Raw genomic sequence first — 20,638 nt, 5'->3', positions numbered from 1 at the left:
ACGAACATGAATGACGGCAGAAAAATTGATTATAAGACTATGTAATATTTCCACATCTATAGAGAAAATTACGTAATAGGCCAGCAAATAATTTAGGTTAGTTTAATGTTTTATTTAATATACTTTTTTTTAAGTTTGATTATTTTAATTATAATAGTACTTCTAGAGTATTATTTGTGACTTCTATTTTAGTTTTTATAGGTAAAACTATCCGTTTAGCATAGTATTAGTATACGAACGATATTAGTGGTTATGATTAGTATTAAGATGAATGAAGATAAAAAAATAATTATAAGGATATGAATAATTTCTTGTTTTGGGAAAGGTTACTGCTAGAATAGTAAATAGTTTGGGTTGGTACTTAGTTTCATTTTACGTTTTACTTAATATACTAATAATTTTGTTTTTTTTTTTAGTTTGATTAGTTAACTATAACATTATTTTCAGAATATTTATATTATTTTCTTAGAATCATTCGGGTTCAACTGTCAGCTAGTATAAAAATCACATGAATTTTTTCGTATGCAAGAGAGTGACTTAATAGACTAGCAAACTAGATCTAGAACACAAATAGAACGAAAGAAAAAGAGAAAAGACTGTCGAATATTGTGCTTTCTTTGATTAGATTCATTTACGAGATTTGCCGTGGTACCAAAGCTCAAAAGACCTGAAACCTTCCTGCTTTCAATTCAATTTTTGGAATCCAATAAAACGAAACACATCGAATACTTTCGAGGATAGATCGCGTCCATTTTCGAGAATGGTTCGCAATACCGTCCCGCGCACAGTCCTAATAGTTCACTTTAAAATTAATTCCAAAATTCCCGGCATCCAACTTAATAGTTCTGAGTTGCTGCAAATCTCCCGATATTTCCGGCATCGGAGATACTCCAAGAGCGGACCAATTTAAGCTCGACTGAAAACAGTTTAATCTTACGGCGACACGTAACATTGAAATTCCTGAAAACTGCAAATTCGCAACACAATGCTCGAGCATCGCGAGCGCCACTATCTGACTCGCGTGGCTCATGCAGCCGGAGCGTTTTCGACTTCGAATTTTAATTTCGTTTTATTGTGAAGGGTTGTCGTAGTTATTCGAGACCGTTGTCTCGAGGAATATGCAGGAGTTAATTGTTAGTACATTTCAAAATCAATAGAAAAAGTTCATCTAAGCATTGCAGGTATATCTGACAGCGGATAACTGGAAAGAGCTTAAATTAATTGCGGCAGAAATATCAAAAATTATAATCAATTGCTTCCATCGGAAGCAATTGATTATCCTGTCCTTGTCCTCGTCAAAGTAATCCTCCGCAGAAATAATAACATATTTGTGCCAATCCACGAAGCCTTGAGTTCTTGCAACTAGTTGGACACAAGCAACGATGAGTAAGCAGGTGCACTATTGTGATGCAAAATCCATGAATTGTTTTGTTCTCTTTATTGGCCGAACGACCTTGTGATAAGAACTCATGATGTACTATCAAAGAAATAATCAAAGAAATCAGTAAGGAAAACCTTGACATTTAATCGAAATTGCTGTGCTTCTTCCGGTCCAAGATCGAATCTACCTACTCTGTGCAACAAAAGTCGCCTTAATTTTTGAACACACCTCGTATATAAGCATCAAGCACGTCAGCTTCGCTACACACGGTCGCAAGCCGCTTCGGATGTTCACGGTATTTTGGTAAGTGTTTGGGAGCGATTGGATATTTTAGGTAGATTTTAACCTCCGACCGTAACGTTACACGTCACAAGCAAAAATTAATGGTCGCGGAATAGTATACCATACTTTGATAAACTTCTTCTTTATTAAGCACTCGCTCCGCTAGTGCCAAATCAAATTCATGACTAAGATGGCACTTATCAACCCAAGTGCCTGATATACTATTAGAAAATTACTGCAAAACCCGATATAAAATCTAAACATTCTCAGCATTACGTGTGAAAGATTTTTTTAATTTTTTTAAATAAATCATATAAATTTTCATCCTTTTTGACTTAAGATGGGCTCACTCTTTACAGGTCTACACAGATTTCGCGGAAAATGTTCCGCTCTTCTTTACCAACCTTTGTAGCTTTTTGTTGGGCACGAGACGTCCTTTTGACAGTCCGTAAACAAAAGGAGTATATAAAGGATTAAACATCAAACCAGAAATCCAGAAACAACCAATTTCAACAACCTTGGTTAAGTTCAATTCCGTAGAATTTTCGAAAATTTTATCCCAAAATGGCGATGTATAAGACAACTGATATTGGTTTGGTAAAATGTGACCAGACTCCACGCTGAGTAAACCGTCAGTAGCTATTAAATGGCGGTGTACTGATCAGCGGTTGCAAGTTTGTCTTGTGGCAAAAACACCAACTAAAAGTTTTATTTTCGAAACGAAGTTGGAAACATCGTGCAATCTCGCGTTTCTATGTTTAAATTTCCTTCAAGTTCGGATATTATCAGGTGAAGCAGTAATAGAAAATAGTTGCTTTGAAACGGTACTTCGAAGTGGGCGTCTATATGATTGTTTTAAAACGCTTCAATTTAAATAAACTCGAAGACCGCGCTTAGAAAGATTGTTCGAAACACAGATAAAGTTTAAGTCGGCCCCTCGAAAGTTTTGCATTTACAAACTTTAAATAACTTTGGATTACATCCGCGAAATTCTACAAATAAAACGACAGACAAAGTTTAGTTTCCGTGTCCTATAAGTTTGCGCTCACGGAAACAGACGCCGAATGCGAAGCAAAAATGGTCAAAAATTGACACGAAAACTGAATACTTCAGCTCCATCAAAATACAACTTAAACCAGTCAGTGACATTTGTGTCGACAAAATGTTGCAACAAATTTAATGGCAAAAATCAAATAAATAAAAGCAGAAAAAAAACTATTTAAAATAAGGGAATCAGAAGCATAACGAAATACACAAATACCATACTATGATATACGAGCGGAGAAGAAGTGGAGAAGTTTATCAATGTGAAGACTCCACAAGGCGCATGATTGCACAGTAGCTAAATCCATTGCCAAATCAGCCACCAAGAAATGGATGGAAAAACTTCCGGCAATGGTGGATACATGCGCCAAGAGCCAAAATTTACAGCAGATTTGGTAAGCCATAAAAAGAAGCATTTGAAAATAATGGTAGGTCCATTGAGAGGCCATTGAAGCAGAGTTGTGGCAACAAATGTCCTGGGAGAAAAAATAAGAAATATTGGTAAGATTTGGTTTGATGCATGAAGAAAAGCAAATATCTTGGTTGTGTACCATGCAGAATTGACTGTTTTACCTTTTACCAAAGAAACAGTTGCAACGTAACTAGTTTGCCTAAAAAAAGAGGCTACCATTTGTTTGCCTTTTTTGAGCTGATGTCAAAATGTGGGGAATCCAACGCTAACAAAAATTTTTAGCGCCCAAATGTTGTTGTATTGTATGTATACTGGTCCCACTAGTGTTCAAAGATACCTCAATCTCATGGTAAGTCACATGACAATCCTGCAAAATCAGTTTCCGCACTGCATCAATGTTTTCTTGGACAACCACCGATTTTGAACGAGCTTCAGGAAATTCATCCTTAAGAAAACTACGACCACGACTAAAGTCGAATTAAGTTGCATTAAGATGCATTTTGTTGAGTTAGTACACGTCTAAAGTTGTAAAAAATTATTGCACGAGAATGCTCCCGATTAAGTTCCACTTTTAACCGTCACATTTTTTTAATTCATCACAAAAACACAACTCTTTCGCCAAAACCTAAATGAGTAAACCGAACCTCAAAATGTAAAACTTCCTTATAAACACGTTAGTAGCCAGATGGCAGGGCTAGTTTAAGAAAATCCCTAAATATAAAATCAAATATAATCAAATCCTCGAGCTATTGGAAATTACTTACTTAAAGAAATCCAATCTGCCGTCTTCTTTGGCGACCCGGTATACAGTGCCCAAACCGCCAGCTTCTACGCAACCTTGGATTATTATCGCGACGCTTATCGCTATCATTGTCAGTCCTTGCATCACATCGGCCAAAATGGCGGCTTTCAATCCGCCCTGAAATTACATTACGTTGACAATCTACTTTGTTTTTCCTTTCCTTATGTATCGAGGTAGATAGATATATAGATTTGTTTAATAGATTTCTCAAAAATGACCAATTCGTATTCAAATGTACGCAATTATACACAATTTTAATTTGTTGCTGAGCAGGTACCTCCATTACATAGAAGAATAAAAGAAAAGATTAACGCCATAAGAAAAAAATGAGAAATAATTTAATGAATACATTTTGCATGAAGAACAGTGACAAAAGAAGTTATGGCTTAAATTTATGTGAACAAATTTGTTTCATCAAATTTAATGCACACCTATTTAGAATCAAAGGCTATGTTTTGGCGCTAACTACTTTTAAAACATCTTCTTTGAAAACAAACATTATTCTCGAAATTCCTATTCAAGTTGGGGTAAATGTTATTTCTTTTTTGGTGGCAATGTTTTCGCGTGAAAAAAAAGAAAGATATTTTCATGACAAAATGGCTATTTTCTATTAATTATTGAAAAAAGACCTTCTGACAATTTAAACTGAATACCATAAATACCATTAAAGAAAACAAATCTTGCGGACGTTGTTGATGTAATTTTTTTTTCTTGAAAAGACTGTGAAATATCGGACACTTATTAAAAACATTCAGCTGTTGTATATCGCGCTAAACTAAGCTAAAATTTGAAAATTATTTTATTGAATTAAAGGGTAACAATTATATTATAGAAAATTGTACGAAACAAAGTTATAAAATAAATAAAACCAAAATTTTTGCCATGACTTTTATAATTACTTTTTCTGGAACTTTCCTGGTAAACAAATCGATTTTGCCATACAGTGTTCTGAGTTAAATAATTACTTTTAGCAATTTAATCCCCACTGATATTGCAAAACTGCAAATTTACGTGCTAACTACAAATAAAACGGTACAAAGGAACGTCAGCTTAGGTGTGAACCAGCGAAACCAACGTTACGACTACGGCGTGTATTATTGAGATTAAACAATTAAATTTAAACACTCCAAAGTCTTAATTAATGTAATTCAGATGCAGAAGCGGAGTCGATTTAATCCCCGCACTATATACACGACATACAAGCAATGAAACACGGCGACGATCTCGCAAATATAGCTCTAATTTTGCCAAGGACCCATTTCTATCTAAACCGGTATATTGAAGCACCCATACAGCCACGTTCATCTAAATTTCTGATAGTAGCGAATTGCCTGTCCCTCCTCCGCCCCCCAACCGACACGTCCGAGCGAATGCTGTTTTACAACAATTAAGTTTGGACCGACACACGGTTTAATGTGAATTGGAGAGATGGAGGAGACTGGAGAGGCAATCTATATTATATTAAGTTTTCTCGGCTATGAATAGACCATTTATAACTTCAGACGGAGTTGTCAAATGAAATCTTGTTATGTATTACTATATCCCGGGGTTTATATCCGAATAGTTTTTGCTAATTCATCTCTTTCTCTCTCCGCTCCAATTTATCTCGAGTGGCAATCGGACTGATTTATTTGACGCGTATTAGGAGGCAAAAAAGATAAACCAAAATATGGGCGACGCAAATCAGTTGTCTACTTCACTGATAGCACTAGGTAGTATTTATATTAGTTTCTTTAAATAATGTCTATAATCTCATTGACTAATTGACAATTTTCTTGCATCATTTACTTTAATTTTCGAAAAATTATTGTACTCATTAATTTCCTCATAACTAGTTTAACCAGGCAGAAAACTTAAGGGGTACCTACAGTGCTCATACATTTTTTCTGTTTTGACGAGTTAAATTTCAGATGACGCATTTACATGAGATCTAGTATTTTTTCATCTGTTTTGAAGAAGTGAAAAAGATGATGTGGTTGCCATTAACGAGTAACTGTTCGAGAAGAAACTTTCAAAGTCTCAGACTGCACCAAATGCAAGTTTTAGAACTGCTGGAATCGGAAAAAATGTATTTAGAGTTTAAGTGAAATAATTAATTATCCAAAAAAAGACTTTTCAATGTTTTGTGTATGCATGTAGGTATCTATTTATTTTGTCAAGTTAAGTTAAAATAGTTGTCATGATAAATGAACATCTGCTATTACATTTTCTACCTGGAGACACCATGTAAGTTATTTTTTTTTACTTTCTCAGTTACCAACTAAGCATTGCAATTGCAAATTTTAACTTGGATAGATGGATAACTGCTATCAAGTTGTCAAATGCGACTTTGCAATGCAAATTTTTAATATGTTTAATATGTTTTTGGCTTGATTCCCACATCAAAATGAACCTCTTGAAGATTTTATGACTTTGCTGTCATTATATTAACTGACTCCTTTTAATGTTTAGCATATACATTCCATCATAGGTTTCTCAAGAATTTACAGAAATAACCAAGAGCTACCCAAAATTAATTTTCGATATACATTCATAGGATTCATTGCATCGTTTATCATATAAACGCGTACTTGCCTTCACTTAATCAAAACAAACCTTTGAAAAAATTCAAAGGGGAATGAGAAATGAAGAATAAATTTCTCTGGAGAGCAGATCAGGGAAACATTTTTTAAACGTTCTGTATATAATTTTGTATATATTTTGCAGCGTCATTTCAAGAAGCATATCCACCACTCTCCATTAATAGCATTGATTTAGTGCAAGTGCCTAAAAATCAGATCTTTATGCACGGAGCTCTTCATTATACGTTCTCAAGAAGATAAATAGGTAGGCATTAAAAGAGGTAGACCGCTCATTCTTCAGTTCCGTTTTAAAGTTTGCTATCCAATTGCTCGTCGTATCTAAATGGAAAGAACCTTGGGAGAAGCAATAATTTTTCATTAGACTTCTATAAGACGACGAAACTGTAACATTTGGCGCGCTTAACTCGCCCGAACATTTTAGATTAAAAACTATTTCCGGCGTTTATCACTCACGTTTTTCTTTAAAACGAGGAAGAGAGAGTTAACGCTGACCACGTGCTTCTCCGCAAAAACGGTATATGGCGCCGAAAGTAGCTTCACTTAAGAGATAAAAATAAAATTACTCACCAAAATATTGAAAATGATGGTGACCAATGTGATACCGAAAATCGACAGCCAATAAGGAATGCCTATCACAGTATTAAGCGCTACGCAAGGAGTAAATACAGTCACGGATTGGTTGAGCAGTTGTCTGATGACGTAGGTGCCAGAAGCCAAACACCGTACCAATTTGGATTTAAACCTCATGTCCAGGTATTGGTACACGGAGGTGATGCCCAAACTGAAGTATACTGGCACGAAAATGTAGCACACTATCGGGTATGCGAGTACCATCCCGTATAGTGTTTCCCACATAGCGCTGCCGCGGTAGAACAATTCCGAAGGGTAACCTGAAAAACGAAACGAAGCTAATACTAATCAGACTTTACAATATTTAATAAATCAGGTTTTATTAATATCTTATAAATTTCGTTATTTGGGCGCAAATATGTGATAATGTGATAATCATTTTTCAAAAACTGTAACGAAATACCTGGAGAAAAATACAATTATTGTATATATATATATATATATATATATATATATATATATATATATATATATATATATATATATATATATATATATATATATATATATATATATATATATATATATATATATATATATATATATATATATATATATCTCACGTATTGATTCACGGATGGAAAAATGTGATGACACTATATTCCGGGATATCATCCGTTCGCTCGTTGAACTCCGACTGGAATCCTGCATCCGACTGGAATCCTGCAAATCTTGCATCCGACTGGAATCCTGCAGACGTTTCGCCAAAATCTCACTTGGCATCTTCAATGCTCGCGCGCGAGTGTTCGAAGTGTTTTCGGAGCGCGAGCATTGAAGATGCCAAGTGAGATTTTGGCGAAACGTCTGCAGGATTCCAGTCGGATGCAAGATTTGCAGGATTCCAGTCGGATGCAGGATTCCAGTCGGAGTTCAACGAGCGAACGGATGATATCCCGGAATATAGTGTCATCATATATATATATATATATATATATATATATATATATATATATATATATATATATATATATATATATATATATATATATATATATATATATATATATATATATATATATATATATATATATATATATTCAAATTTTTCCATAGTTTTTTTTATTAGTCAATGTTGGCAACGTTAAATTTGTAAATAAATAACAGTAATAGTAAATATAATAAAAAAAATTATCAACTTGAAAATAACACAATATTAAAATGTGTGAGTTATGGGTGAAATGTAGGGTAGGACTACTTTTAATTTAACTAAACCTATCACTTATGTTTTGATACTAATATGCACTTTAACACAATTAACGCGAACTGTTGATATATCTTTTGTAGTTGCAGCACAAATCTTCAGAAACGATGTTACAAAAAACTTTTTTATTTAAATTTGTTTTTTAGGCATGTACAGAGTGTTTTAAAAAACTGTTTAATAGTCGATGTTTCTCACGTTCTGTGGGATAAATATTAAACAAAAAAAATCAACATCAGACGTTTCTTCCCACTAACCGATTGACATCGACAACTCATACTTTAAACCAGACATTTAATTTTTGTTGGATCAATATTAGTTCATATTTCCTTGACGTTTCCTACATCATCCAAGGAGACAGCTGGGTGTTGATGATCTCTAACCAAAACTTTCCATTTGATCCTATAAATGTTTTATGGGGTTAAGATCTGCACTGGGTGGAGGCCAGTCTGTGGTCTTCATATTCATCTCTTTTCAATAAATTTGTAATCTCCAATCTCAATTAAAAAAAAATGTTGACAAACGATGGTATTGACTTAGGCACTTAAAGTAGTGACGCAAATTCCCACATAATGTGACAACAACAGCTTGTCTAAAGATCGAAGCTACAATTAAACAATTTACATATCCAGCAACTTTTAGTGGTGACTTAAATTTGATGCAAAGATTATAAATATAACCATATTTAGTAATAATGCAAAGACAATAGATACAGAAAGAACCAAACCAATGATTGGGATATTTTATTTTAAAAACAAAGCATGGTATTTTATTCAAGTTGTTATTTATTTCCGAATTCATGTTCTATGTAGATTTTGGTATAACGAACTGACAAATGGGCCAATAGCGTGTTTAGCAAACATATGGCGATATCATTCAACAACGATGATAATAAAGGAACCATTAAATACTAAAATCTGAGCGTTTAGTGATTCAATTAGCGCGTTTAACGATCCTATTAGCACACAAGAAACAAATTTGAATAATAAGTTTTAAAAAATGGAAAACAGCTTAAATTTCATGTGAAACCATCTGCATAAGTTCGCATGGTATTTTTATTCGAATTCGTATGAAATCAGATTTGATATTTCCTTATCATAGGCAGGTGCAAGACGAGGGTCTTTGGAAAAAGATTGTGCAAACTCGCAAAATTACAGCGGCTGGTTGGAAAAGAAGAAGTAATTTAATACAAAGTTATTCGTTACTAAATAAATCGTTATAGAGGTATTTAAAGCAGAAAGACCTATTTTTATATGGCCTTATGATGGACTGGATCGTGGCAACGAAAGGTCAAATTGGTTAAGAATTGCATCGTCAACACACACACAGCGTGGAATATTTTATTGTAGGTCAGTTAGGAAGCAACTATTATCATATCGAACAAATTTATATCCCCGTTGTTTATCGACTTCCACTCTAGTAACTTTTAACTGATTCAGATCATTAAAGAGAAGTGACGTTATAAGTTACTTCAATTGGATAAAGTTTGTTGATTTAATCGATGCTAACCTTGTATTTACGAAGTTGAGTTGAGCAGCGTATGTTTTGACAATGGTGGTACCATATTCAGTGGATTATTTATTCTTAAACTGAATTGGAAAAAATTGAGATAAAAAAAGGTCAATTCCTTGAGAACTGAAAACAAGTTCTGCATCATATATTTTATAAAATTGTGATAAAAAGATTAAATACTGTGTGAGCTTCCTTAATATGTTATACTTCGTTAGTTCTCAAATTATCAGCAATTTTTTTAATACATGAAAAAAAAATTATTTTTTGAGTTTGAATTTGAATGGGTTTCCAATAAAATAGTTTTAATTATTTTTTTTTTCATACCCTGAAGACCTCGTTAAAGATTTTTAGTTACGGGTACAGAACAATGGAAGACGACTTATCTAATTTAACTATAAACAAAACAACTTGGATGAGTAGGCTGAGCTTATGCGAAGAAAAAAGCATCTAATAAACATGATCGGTTTTATCTTCCGAATTTGGTTTGAGGCTAAACAAACAACGTTATGTGATAGTAGTCACGCATTATGCGCTTACATATCTGCAAAATAAACACACAACGCGTAAGTTTGCCAAGATAATGAATGGAAACACGTACTATTTGTTTATGCGGCGAATGGTAAATGACACTCGCACATGCGGTGTGGAAATCGGCACACACCGGTGTCTGCGAGGTGTGTTCGATTATACCGCCTGTCAAGAAAGTTTTGACTCTTATCTACGATAGCCCACAACCGTAGACTGCGTCTATTTATATACGATTTATTAATAGAATCATCAATTATCCGATTCTATTAATAAGAGTAATAATAAACAGCATTTATTCGCTTATACAAACTGAATGTTATTGGGGGGAGACATACTTATACAGCCCTTTAAACAACTCATGGATGGATATATGGTATATGGATATATGGTATATGCCAAAGAACCATACAAAGCAAGGAAAGTTGTTACTAGTTCCTGTAAAATAGTAATTGTAACTGAACTGAAGACGCTAAAGGTTGTTTTACAAGAGTAGGAAAAGCGGAGTTTATACAATAACTTCTGGATTAAACGTTATATACAAAATTTTCAAGAAGGTTATCTAACGCATAATCAGTCCGTTAAATAATCAAAAATTCCATAAGTCACCAACGCCACCAATCCTGAGACAGAAAGATAAAAGTAAAGACCGCAAAAAAATGATCATTATTTTTTCCCACTTTTTTATCATTATTTATTATATAATATTATTTATTATATATTATCATTATCATTATTTATTTATGAAATATGGAAAATCTAGTAAGGCAAGTTATGACACTTGATAAAGCAGCGGAAAAGAATAAAGAATGTATGCATTACATTTTTTCCAAAAATGCTTAAACCACGGCAGTCGTTAAAAATATAAAGTAGTATTAAAGTTATAAAAAATTATATTTTGTCTGAAAACTTTAATATGATGTAGTTCGACATTCAAGAGCTTTAGGTAACAGGTATCTTTGAACTTTTTTTTTGAAACGCCTTTAAAGGCCGACATAGTAGCACAGCCTGTATAATAAATCAGAGAAAATCATCAATCATGACCAAAAATTTACAGCGAATTTTTTTTGAAAAACAGCTTATGAAACGGTAATAGGTATGCATGTCCATGCAGTTGCTGCCTTTTTTTATGAGAATTGAGCCCTAGTACAGACTTTAGTTTTCGTATATCTACTCTAGCCGTTTTACTTTTAGTTTAGAGTTTCTGTTTAATTTTTTCTAATTTGGACCACACCGTCATGGTTTTCCGTATGTTTTTTTATTCTACCTACAATGTTATCCCAAATTATAACTAAATACGGGATTTTATGGATACAATTTTTGGTAAAAATTTCCAAATTTAGCGGATTGATGTTAAAAAAATTCTTGGCTATATCCTCGTTTTATCTTTAATTTTTTTAAAGTGATCATTCTGCGATAACATTACTAATAGAGTAATGTTTTTTCAATGGTCGCAAACAGGCATACATTGATCTGTTTTCACTTCTACTACATTTTTTATTCTTTCTTTCCAGCATATCCTGCTTTAATGGAGGCTTAATGGGAAATACCGTTACCGTTACTAACAGAGTAATGTTTTCTTCAATGGCACACGGATAGTCTTTGCTTTGTGGTGGAGCAAACTGGGATAAATTGATCTCTTTTCATTTCTACAAAAGAATTATGCTTGCCTTCTACCGTATCCTGCTTTAATGGGCTGTTATATGTTATGTGGTAATTAATGATGGTATAAAAAAACTGATCCCGTTAAGATAACATTAAACTATAAGAAGAGTGTTTTTCTTATGTTCAGTTGCCAGATTAGTCTGCTAGACAGAGGAGGAAAAATTTTTTTCAAAGCTACATTTATGATTATTAATTGAAGTCATATAAATTGAATCGCCAATTCTTGCGTAAGGAAAATCATATTATATAGCTTTAAGCGTCGTCCGCGCAAAAGCACCCTCTCTTAACCGCCACGCAATTTTCCCCTTCGCCTCATTCGGAGCATTATTTCCTAATTTGACGAAATTACGCTTACCCAAAAACGACCTTACGCCTAACGTCCCTCTGGCTATACTCAACATCATGGCGGCCATTGAAACTTTTCCCGCCGCGAAAACATAGTCGGCCTTGGTTTTCTCCTTAGGCCCGCAGAACCGCGAGTACACGGCCACAAACGTACTCGCTATTACGAATATTATAAATACCAGGTAGTCCCATATCATCGATTGTGCGTCCTTCGACATATTGCTGAGGTTCTAAAGCTGTCTCGAGTTCTGAAATAGACGAATCAATTATTGATAATGTGATTTAAATAGTATGAGATTTTGGGTATGGATTGGTACAGCTTCGACCGATCTGTACTTGTCAACCGAATGTCAATTTTCAACAACACTAACGAGCTAATTCAAGACAACGAGTGGGGTTATTAACGCTATATCGATAAATATATCGACTTATATCGTAGGACTCAAGGCAATAAAGCTATTAGACAACACAAGGTTCGTAAATATCGTGTTATTGTTGCGCCTCAGGTGGCTATGCCTTTTTGATGCAGATCTTCCGTGCATGCCTTCAAATTTCACGCACTATAACCTGCACTTTGTGCCAGTTTCATTCTAAACAGCGATATACTCGCACTTAACTCCTTTGTCCCTGAAAATGTAATGTGATCTGAGCCCATATGTTGACAATATACTGCTGAAAAAGTGCCACATCAAAAATGAAAAATGTCTAACTGAAGGACTGTCAATGGTCATGTCGATTGTTGAACGCTGCCTGGTCTTATTGCTTTAAATGTGCCTGTCCTATCCATAATAAAATACCTATCACAACGGATTTTTGGAAAATCCTTTTTGGGAGGTATTTCGGCAGTATTGTATTGTTTTTTTTTTTTTTTAATTTCAATTTAAATATATGCATGCTGTAGGGGCTGTGCGTTCCAGAAATTGAATGAACGAATGATATTTTCCTTAATTTGTAAGAATGTCGTCTTACAGTTATTTAAATATTTTAATTTTTTGGTATAGAAAAAGTGTAAAGTACAATACGATCTGTAATGGTGATTTATTTCATATGTACTATACGACAATTAGAGATAATATTTCTTTTGCCCCTCTCATCCTTTATGAATGCAATGTCAGAAAATATAGCTTGCAGCGTTTATTAAAAAAAATATTTTCTATAGCATTTAAAAGTGTTGTGCTTAAAATTTCAGAAAAATTTATGAGAGTGATTACGAGTGACATAAGTGTTAACTTATTACTGTACTAACCAATTTGTTTTAGAATTTTTTATTTATTTCGTTTTCTCCGTATTGCCACTTGTAAGAATATTGTTTTATAGCTATTTAAATATTTTTATTGTTCCAGTTTCAACAAATGTCAAATTTGTTTAAATAAATTTTAGTACGGAAAAAGTGAAGAGCAATTTGATCTATCACTGCCAATTATTTCACATTTACTAGGTTTAAATGGTTTTAAAATGTTTCAATGCAGTTTTTTTGCAGTATATGTAAAATTTCAGATAAGAAATTTTGAAGGATATTTTAGTGTACCTCTTTGCCCCTTGCCATTTAAGTTTGAAAAGATCGACTTCATATTTTAAATGCAATATCCGGCCATATTTAATAAAAAATATTTTCTGTGATTTGATAATAGGCAAATTTAATTTTCGGTTCATAAAATTGCTTATTTTTTTCGATTTTTGCACATTGCCACTTGATAATAGTTTAAACATATCTTATATTTTTCAAGTCTAAATTCTCGTTTATTTCCTTACTTGCAAGGACATTGTTTTATAGCTTTTTAAATATTTTTATTAACTAAATTTCCAAAAATTTTGCTCTTACGTCACAACGAAATGTAAAATTTGTTTCATTCAATTAGTTCTTTTTTGCAGCACTCTTCAATGATTTTAAAAAAAAATCGGTTTTATTTTGTCAATACTATGTCAAAATATTTTTTGCCATATTTAATAAACAATGTTTTCTATAACGTTTTATAGTGTAGTGTTCAAATTTTCTGATAAAAAACTTGGTGTTTCAGATAACTGTTACCTATTATCTTTTTTGAAATTGCACAAAATTGCATTGTATTACTCTATAGCATGTTTATTTTTGAACTTAAACTTGCAATTGTAAATACAAAATCATAATATTTCTTCCACAGCATCGTAATTGTTAAAAGTAAATTATGGAACTATATTGTTAACTGGCCTTTACGCATGAATATTTAAACAAGGAGAAAAGCATTTTTCATACATACCAAAAAAAATATCTGCGGATTAAGTGTTTGTGTCAAGCTCAATTCAAGAAAACTTGTTCTTGCTAATAAATTTTAAAAATATCTTAAGGTACTTCATAAAATGGCCGCTCCCGTGGTGACAAATGCTCGTTAACTGCGCATTTTCATTTCGTATTCTAATACAGTACGTAGTGAAAATGTAAAATTATTGAAACATTTATGCTAGCGTTCGAAAAAAATTCCACAGAATAATGAATACCGGAAGGCTTTTTTTTAACACCACATGCCTGTATGAATTTAATAAAGTTGGTGCGTCGACCAGCGATTTTTCAAGGTAGGAGCAATTTTTTAAAAAATTACCTACAGGATGAGGGTCTCATTAAACACAATTACGGTTTTAATATTTCTGCGTGATTTTTCATAATTGTCTTTTTGGCCACAACGGGAGCCAAATAGTTCATCCATAAACGACAACCTAGTTTTATCTGAAACTCACAACAGAAAATAACCATACAATGGCATCGTTAACGGACATCTACATCAAGGATAAAAAAGCTAATCTTTACCATATCATCTCGAAAATAAAGAAAATATCCTTCGCCATTTTTGCGAGAGACTGATACAAATAAGTCGATTAACCTCAAAAGCATCTCGAAAAACACGCTTATCTTAATTTTTATTTGTTTCAGATTGAGCTATTTGTTACATAAATTAGTTTAATCAATGACGCAGTTTAATGTATCTCGCATTATATTCATATTTCATGTTACAATTTAGTAATGGTCAGATGTCATTGACGTTATCGTAATCGGTTGTTTTCAATAATAATTAAGGCGATCTATCGGTAAAAATTTGCAGTTTTGATTTAATACTATTGCGCTCCTCGAAAGTAAGCGTTTGTATACATATAAATATTTATATGTGGTTAACAAATTTTTACAACTAACAATATCTATAGAACTATACTGCCTTTATATACAGTGTCATCATTAAGGTCGGCGTCGAATGGAAACATTTTTTTTAAAGGGTTTTCGCGAATTTTGATCCTGGTGATAGTATGTAGTTTTTAAACATTTGAATTTAACTGTCAATTTGACTTAATTAATTATTTAATTATTAATAATAAAAATATTGAAATATTTTACTGAAAAAAGTTGTTGCTTTTTCAGTTTTCTACAAACGTGAATGGACTAGGCCGAATACTTTAAGAAAGTCTTCAAATCTTTAATTGATTTTACTTCAATTCAAAGAGGTAACTGATTTAAAAAATACAACAAAAAAAAGTTAAGAGTCAGTTAAATGGGATAAACTTTAATTAAATTAATTTATCCGAGATTCTAAATGAAGTTAATTGTAATATGAATAAATTGCTTTTAGAATTTTGTGTTCCCTGTTTTTCTAATTCGTTCTGATGAACTGCTAACTAATACGTATATTACTTTCTAACCTGAGACCATTTGAAGCGATATTAACTCAAAATTGAAAAAATTTAGATTTTTCATTGAGTATAAATAGACAAAAAGTAGAAATAATATAGAAAAATCTAAAAATAAAAAAAAAGAAATAATACAATTTTAATGTTGAAGTATTTCAAAATTGGGGCATCCAATAAACAAAACAAATTAATTTCCAAGATACCCATTTGGATCCCTTCAACTTTGGCACAACTTTAGGGTTTTAAATTTTGAAATGACAAATTGTAAGAACACAATAATAAACTTAGTTTACCTCAGACAATTTCAAAATTGAAAATGTATACCCAAAATTAAAAATGACCGATTTTTAATTTTGATTTGATTTAAGTAACACAGTATAGGTATAAATACAAAAATACGTTACTAACCTATCTGTATACTAAGAATATAGTTTAACAGTTTTTTAACAAAGAAACTCAATTTATTTGCAGACTTTACACCCCTTGGTAAAACATTAAAAGCTCTTGATGCCATTTTCGAGTCTTATATTAATTCTTGTGTTAATCTGATACATATTGTTTAATAATTCCAGTCTCATAGTTATGCACTTGATTCGATAAAATTATTGATACGTTATATTTGTGTTGATTGTTGATTTGCCGAAGTGAACTGAACTTAGAGATATTTAGGTCTTTTGGTTCTTTGTATAGCCTAGTATTATTAGTCTGTCATAATCATATAATATTCTTATTATTTTATTTTATTGCATCCTTTAAAAACTTGTTTAGTTACAAGTTCTCTATATAGGAAATAGTACACATAGTTTATAGTGGTGAATAAAATGTAAATAATAATATTTCTATAATAAATTATGGAATTATTATAGAATAAAAGCTATAGTTTAAATATAAACTATAGCTTAATAAATACTTAATAAAATTAAATTTGAATTTTGTGTTTTGTCATTTTTGAGTGAAAAACAAAATTATTTTACATTAAAGCTTTTGGTACTAATATACTGCAAATGATATAGCTAAAGGCTAGTGAGACTAAAAAAAGTAAGTAAAAAAATAGCTCTTAGATTTTAACAAAATTTTGAAACTTAAATTTTAAACGGAAGTCTTTCAAACTGCATTGGTATATATTCCTAGGACACAACGAAACACAAACTTACCCTAATATAGAAACGAAATAAAAGTATGAATACTGCGAAAAGCGCCACAAAAATTTATACGATTTGCGACATCAATCGGCAAAAAAGATATAAAAGTGGTTTTATAATTTTTTTGGTAATTCCCGTATCATATGAGCTCTACTCGGTCTGTTGAAAACGTAAATAAGCCAGTCCACTTCCGAATATATTTAAATATCATTTCAGCTGCACCGTAAATATCCAGCGCCATTGGCGTGCGCGAAAATTATTCGACCACGTATAATGTCTGGCTGTGCTTTTCAAACATGAATTTGTCAACTTTGAAGCTACCATTTCAAAAAAAATCGGTCTAAATATGAATAAATTATACATTTCGTTAATATAATATATAGAATTGGTAGAATCATTTAGTCCTTTTAGTCAGAGCATGCCCAACCAACCAAAAACAGTGCTGATTTTCTTCCTATATATTAAAGCTATTTTTTAGTGTGGTACCCACCGAGCACCAAATTAACCTATTCACAGATTGCTTAGTTGATCCAAAGAATCATGCGAAATCGCGGGAATTTTGAATTATTGTATAGTATTTAGTATTTGCTAGTATTGAAGTAGAAGAAATGAATCACAAATGGTAACCTAAAAGGGTAATTATATTTATAATTCGTTGAAATTCCCCAGGAATTTTGTCTCGAATTCCTTGCAATGATTTCCAGAATTCCTCGGATTTCTCCGGAGTTGCTTAGAATTCATCTGTAAATAGCTGGAATTCCTCTGATTTTTTCTATTCTGTCCTTGAAATTGCAAATGGGTGCCTCACTAGACATCATTGAAAAATATTTATAAAATATTTTAGAAAAGTGGGTAAAATTTGAAGGGTAAAACCCCTTCGGATACGTGTTACACGCAAGCCCATGGTGGCTAAAATTGCGTAAACGGCTAAATCGTCCACCAAACACAATGAATAACTTGTAGATAATTCAGTCACATTCCGAACATGTGGTGATAACATTACCGAGGTTTAAGATGTTTCTTTAAGAAATCTCTATTTGTGGAAAGGCATTGTTTCTGATAAATATGTTTAGTAAATTAATTTGTTTTAGATAACGTGGATTCCAACACGCGGGTGGCAGCCGAGGTCTGTGTTTCTTAGTAAAAAAAAATGGAAGGAAAATTACCGAGGAGAAGAAAGGTACCTAACCTTAATTTCATAGGAAATTTTAGAATAATAATGAAAATTGTTTATTACGAGCAATTTTTCAACTAAATGTATGGACGTTTGCAAATTCTGCAAACAGGCGAATAAAATAATAAATTTTTTAAATAATATAATTTTTTAATTGTACGTATTGTGTGCTTTCCGCTTCATAATAGCAATTCAATTTATATAAATAAAACTATGCGAGCAAAATTGCAATATTTTGTTGCCGACAAATATTCCATACAATATTCTTTGTACATGGCTGTTCTGTATGGCTGCCGATTTATGAATTATCGATCACTGCTTCCCATTTGATTAAATATTTTCATCTCTGCAGAATGTACCATTTTAATATGTTTCGTTTGGGATAACAAGAATCCGAAAAAATCTTTAGTCCTCTATATTAATAGATTGCTTCAAAATGCTTTGTATTAATACATTTACAATTTATATTACCTAAAAACACGAATTTCAATATTCGCTAAAAAGTCTGCGGCGGACACTCACCATTTTTATTTTTTATTCCGAGGAATAATGCGTTAGTTCAACTTTCTCCAACATGCATATTTCGGGGACTTAATTTTTATATTTTATTTCAAATAATTACTAACATTATAAATATTATATAACGCTAGTGAAGATCTAAGGGTTTAAACCCATTTTTTTCAAAATAAACATTAGTCTTAAAAGACCCCAATTCTAAATACTCGTAGAGAGTATTAAATTAATTATTTTCCAAAAAAGCACATACATTTGGTTGTTTTATTTATAATTTTCAATGAACAACTTAATTCTCAGGAAATTTAAAAAAATTGTATTCACAAATTTGGTTAAAATTGTAATGTTTAAACTCCATTTTTCCATATAATTGGCCTTTATACTTGCCTATTGCAAAACCGAATAATTTTTTATAAAAGACAAGCAGTTTTTTGCAATTTTCATTTATATTTTTCAAGTCCTTAAAACATAATTTGGAGAAAATTCTTTTCGCAAATGTTGGTTAAATGCGGTAAATATTAACCTGAAAAATCTAAAGGATTTTGTACACAATAGTTATAAACCTAAAATATTAAACAGCCCATTGAAAATCTGTATATGTTCTCCGAAAAGCTAAGTACTTCATATATTTTTTTCTTATTTTGGACATTCAATTTGGAAATTAGCACGAAATTTAAAGAAAGTTTATTCGCAAATATTGATGAAATGTATAGGGTATAAACCAGATTTTTGCCATATAAACATTAGTCTGAGAAGGTGCAAAGTTGTAATTTGTAGTTTTTTGAATAAAGGCAAGGATTTTTGTAATTTTTATTAATAATTATTAATAGAAAATTATATTTACGAATGGTTGATTCAATTTGTAGGATTTAAACCAGATTTTTTCTAAGCTAAGACCTAAAGCATTTTGTATACTAATCCTAAAATTGTAAATTCCCATTTGAAAGTTTGTAAAAAAAATTCAAATATATTTTCTGTTCTTGCGATTTTTGGTGTATGTTGGCCATGAAAACTAAGTTTCAATTTCAAGTTCATATTGTTAGTTCATCATTGGAATTACAAATAATTACGAACCTAGTGGTCATACAGTACGATCGTAATTAAAATCTTGATTTTTTATTTATTGTAAGATATGCTTTCTTCGATGCCTTTTTAGTTTAGCATTTTTATTGTATTTTATTCAATAAAAAAATATGTCTATCTAAAGTATAAATATTCTTTTCTTGACCGTCTGAAAAATGTAAATTCTTGTGTAAGCGATCTCTTTTTATCACGAGGACGACGATTTCACAACGGCTCTCGCTCACACTTAAACAATTTAATTAATCATTACTCAGTCTCGTGCTGCTCGCTGATAAACTATTCATCACGTGCATCAAATCCAGCAGCTTATTGTTTTTGTCACATGACTTTCTAAATTTGTCAGGCCGTTAATATGTTATAATAGGCTTCTGGTAACGTGCGTACAGCTTTGGTAGCGTTGCCTCGATAAAGACGCTCCCTTATCTTTAATTACGTTATTTGCGTCTCGTGCGTATACGAGGTGGGATGAAAGTGTTCTGAATATACCAGTTCTTTGGAAATGTTTGGGAAAATAGAGACTAATATTACAAAATTATTGAAGTATTTTCTGTATCATGAAGCATTTGGCCAGTACTTGCTGAAGATCGAAGTATTTAGTATGTAGTGTCTACTTTTAGTTCAAGCATGGGAATGAGAAGCTTCCCACTAGTTTATTGGATATTCTCTTTTTGTTGTTACTAGTGCTGACCACTTTTTA

The 20,638-nt window shown here is 32.0% G+C and overlaps 1 protein-coding gene across 4 annotated transcripts in view; it reads right to left on the bottom strand.

The window, feature by feature from the left end:
- LOC132703727 (sodium-coupled monocarboxylate transporter 1) overlaps positions 1-20,638 on the bottom strand; it is a 93,434-nt gene that overhangs the window by 27,689 nt on the left and 45,107 nt on the right. For 3 of the 4 annotated variants that reach the window (XM_060673165.1, XM_060673166.1, XM_060673162.1), the window contains exons 2-4: positions 12,389-12,626; positions 7,071-7,393; positions 3,884-4,038 (exon numbers count right to left, since the gene is read on the bottom strand). In XM_060673165.1, the coding sequence (XP_060529148.1) occupies positions 3,884-4,038; positions 7,071-7,393; positions 12,389-12,596 (686 nt within the window). In that variant the 5' untranslated portion in view covers positions 12,597-12,626. Of the gene's footprint in view, positions 1-3,883; positions 4,039-7,070; positions 7,394-12,388; positions 12,627-17,183; positions 17,324-20,638 lie in introns of those variants that run through there. The other variant, XM_060673164.1, reaches the window with a different exon arrangement.

This window comes from Cylas formicarius, unplaced genomic scaffold (genome assembly GCF_029955315.1).
Source record: "Cylas formicarius isolate icCylForm1 unplaced genomic scaffold, icCylForm1.1 PGA_scaffold_6__28_contigs__length_40554024, whole genome shotgun sequence".
Taxonomy (NCBI): Eukaryota; Metazoa; Arthropoda; class Insecta; order Coleoptera; family Brentidae; genus Cylas; species Cylas formicarius.
This window is presented reverse-complemented; position numbering and strand designations above follow the sequence as displayed.